This window comes from Mesocricetus auratus, unplaced genomic scaffold (genome assembly GCF_017639785.1).
Source record: "Mesocricetus auratus isolate SY011 unplaced genomic scaffold, BCM_Maur_2.0 Super-Scaffold_4256, whole genome shotgun sequence".
NCBI classification, from domain to species: Eukaryota; Metazoa; Chordata; class Mammalia; order Rodentia; family Cricetidae; genus Mesocricetus; species Mesocricetus auratus.
This window is the reverse complement of record NW_024429182.1, coordinates 72,205,590-72,208,705: the sequence shown is the minus strand read 5'-3', so window position 1 is coordinate 72,208,705 and position 3,116 is coordinate 72,205,590. Positions and strand designations below refer to the sequence as shown.

At 49.6% G+C, this 3,116-nt stretch overlaps 1 protein-coding gene across 1 annotated transcript; it reads right to left on the bottom strand.

The window, feature by feature from the left end:
- Nucleotides 1-309: 309 nt before the first annotated feature.
- Zg16 (zymogen granule protein 16) lies at nucleotides 310-2,888 on the bottom strand. Its single transcript, XM_021224336.2, has 4 exons — nucleotides 2,865-2,888; nucleotides 1,930-1,991; nucleotides 1,625-1,757; nucleotides 310-734 (listed from the first exon to the last, which is right to left on the bottom strand). The coding sequence occupies exons 2-4, from the start codon at nucleotides 1,982-1,984 to the stop codon at nucleotides 419-421; spliced, it is 504 nt and encodes a 167-aa protein (XP_021079995.1). The 5' UTR covers nucleotides 1,985-1,991; nucleotides 2,865-2,888; the 3' UTR covers nucleotides 310-418.
- Nucleotides 2,889-3,116: the final 228 nt, after the last annotated feature.

The window sequence follows — 3,116 nt, the reverse complement described above, 5'->3', positions numbered from 1 at the left end:
GTAGAATTTTGTCTCTTTTTGATAACATAAAAGAAATCACGCCTCACCCTCACTCTCCCATTTCCTCAGATTAATGTTCAACAGCAGCCAGATATAGCCAGGCATGGTGGCACACCCCTTTAATCCCAGCACTCCAGAGGCAGAGACAGGCCTATCTCCAGTCCAGCCTGGTCTACACAGTGAGTTCCAGAACAGCCAGGACTATGTAGAGATCCTGTCTCAGAATTTTTTAATTTAATTTTTTAAAGTCCAGAAATAAGTTTCACACATTATTATTGAATTAATAAATTAATGTGGACAAACACCATCTTTAGCCATATCCTTTTATTAAGCTAGCTGCAGGTTTGCATGGGGTTTGGTGATAAGAGGGTTCTCACTCCCACACAGCCGCCCCTCCCACCAGAGAGGAAGGTGGGTTTCAGCAAGTGTTGCAGTGGCTAGGGTAGACATCCCAGTGCAGGCTAATGGCATCGATGACAGAACCAGATCGGCCACTAATGAAACGGAGGACGGTGTTGGGGTGCAAGGGAACAGCGTTGAAACTTGTGCCTGAGTCTTTTCCAAAAGGCAGGTAGCGGCCTTTGTCTGTCACGAAGATCAGCTGCTTCACGTAAAACCTGTACTTGCCAGACACCTGGATCACAGACTCTCCGGGGTGCAGAAAGATCTCCTCCAGGTCCCCCTGCTTGCCACCCACATAGTCACTCCACACTGTGCCGTAGCGCACCTGGAGACTGGGGTGAGAAGGAAGAAGGAGCACACTGAACATGGGTATCACCCTTCAAGACGGGAATGAGATGGCTCAGCGGGCAAAGGCGCCTGCTGCCAACCCTGACCACCTGAGTTCCACCCCCAGGTCCCCCGTGGTGGAGGGAAGAACCACTCACAGAGGAGTCCCTCTGGCCTCCACACGTACAACGGGGCACCTGAGCAGCCCCATACATGCACACACAAACACAAAATGAATCAATGTAATACATATATTTAAATCAAATCCTCTTAGTCTGTGTGCTCTATCTTCAAACTGCTGACAAGCTCCACAAGATACAAAGACTGTGTGAGCCCTAGAAGACCAAGCAGAGAATCCCAGCTTCTCATTTTGCTGGCAAATTGGCTTGTGGAATGAAGGTAAGTTTCTCAGAGTCACTCAGACAGCCAGAGTCTGAGTTCACCCTCAACACACACTTCAAAGAAGCCCAAGGATTTTCAAACACTGGAAAGTGTCCCAGGTGAGAAGCACCGAGTCACAGTTCAGAGCTTGGACCAGAAGGAAATGCACTTGACTCTGCATGCGATGGAAGTTTCCAGCTGGAGGAAGGGACAGGACTATCCCAGGACAGACGGCAAGCACAGACAAAGAATGCCCCACAGAAATACTGGAAAGAGGTTTAGACCTCAGGTGAGATTCAACCCAGGTAATGTGAGCTCCCGAGAGCTTGTGATTGTGATTTGCCAAGGTCATGTGCATTAGAGGACTAAAATAGCACAGATCTGGACTCCAGGTGTTCCAACACTCTGCTGTGACTTACCGATTTAAACAGGTGTGATCCAGAGTGAACGAGACTTTCCCAACCTAGTAAGGTCCTAGACAGTCCCCAAACCACAGAAACATAAAGACTCTCACCCTGTTATGTAAAGTGAGTTGACTCGGACACGGATGGCGGTGATGGGGCCGTCCAGCTGGTTGCCGGAGTGAGAGAATCGCTTTCCCCCTTTACCTCCGTATTCCCCACTGTAAGAGGAGGACCTGGACTGAACTAGAGAAGAAAGAAAAGCCTGGAGGAACAGATATCCTGGGAGCTCAGCTCGTCTCCACTACCCTCATTCCTCCCACCACCCAAACCAGAGTCGGGCAGCCCCGACCAGCAGCAGCGGCACACGGGCTGCCTTCCCATGATCCCGTTACCAGGTCGATGGCATTTCACTTACTGGCATTGCCAGAGGCTGAGGCGCAAAGAAGGGCCAAGAGAGTGATGGCCAACATTCTGAGGCTGCAATGGGAAGAAGGAGAAAAGGGAGGCTCATCCTTTCTGGACTTCACTTACCCAGGCATCTGGGCCTGGAATACAGACCCATGTTGTCATGATGCTTCAATTCAGGTCTAACAGACCTAGAAAACTGCCCAGGGATAGTCCTGTTCCTTTCAGATATTTTGTTTCCAGGCCCCCAATTCCTCTGTTTCTCCCTGTTCTGACAATACCTAACCATTCCTTCCCAATCCAAAAGATAATCCTAACTTTCCATCTGTGTTAAGATGAGTCAAGCCTCCCTCCATCCAGGCACAAGGCACGAGAGTTTTCTAACGAGGAAATAAAGGCCACCCCCAAAGCACTGGGGCAGTTGAGCTGATCTGTCCAAGAATCAGAGCAAAACCTCCCTGAAATCAGATGGTTCATGAGCTGTCTGAGGCACAGGTAAATCTCTACTCTTAAATCAAGACAAAGATCATTTTTTAGGTGCCTCTATGTCACCTCGAGAGCAAAGGGCAATAGAAGACAGTCCACTAATGTCCAGGGAGCACTGGCGGAACTGAGAGAGGACAGTCCACCAATGTCCAGGGAGCACTGGCGGAACTGAGAGAGGACAGTCCACCAATGTCCAGGGAGCACTGGCGGAACTGGGAGAAGCTGAGAGGTTTTAAGAACAGCTTGCACGAGCTCAGACATCAGGTGCCAGGCAACTTGTCTGTGTGTCATAACCATGTTTCCACCAGCTAACCCTGTAATGTCCACCCCCGTTAGCCAAAACCAGACATCTTTGCATCCCAAAATAGCTCACATCCAGGAGCTGCTGCCTGTGTCTCACCTGCTGCGGTCCAGACATTGTCTTTCCTAACTCAGATTTGGAGACCTTCCCCAACTCACCTTTCTCCTAGCAGTTTCAGGTGCAAATCTTCTAGAAATTCCCAGATCTTTTATACTGGACCCTAGTCCTCCCACTGTTCTTTATCATGTGAACCTCACCTGCTGAGCAAACATGACCAACCTCTTCGGGTCAGGTGTCCAGCAGGGTCTGGAACATCTTATCCCGTCTCTCCCGCTACGGTTACAGGTGGCAAGGTGGGGTCCACTCTACACAAATGGCAGACTTGTGAAGAGATGTAATAAAGTTGTTCA

Bases quoted from the DNA above. Each gene is read 5' to 3' on its own strand.
- Zg16 (XM_021224336.2), bottom strand. From the start codon at position 1,984: ATGTTGGCCATCACTCTCTTGGCCCTTCTTTGCGCCTCAGCCTCTGGC. The intron at 1,758-1,929 runs GTAAGTGAAATG...TTTCTTCTCTAG, and splicing joins CTCAGCCTCTGGCAATGCCA to TTCAGTCCAGGTCCTCCTCT. The intron at 735-1,624 runs GTGAGAGTCTTT...TTCTCACCCCAG, and splicing joins AACTCACTTTACATAACAGG to TCTCCAGGTGCGCTACGGCA.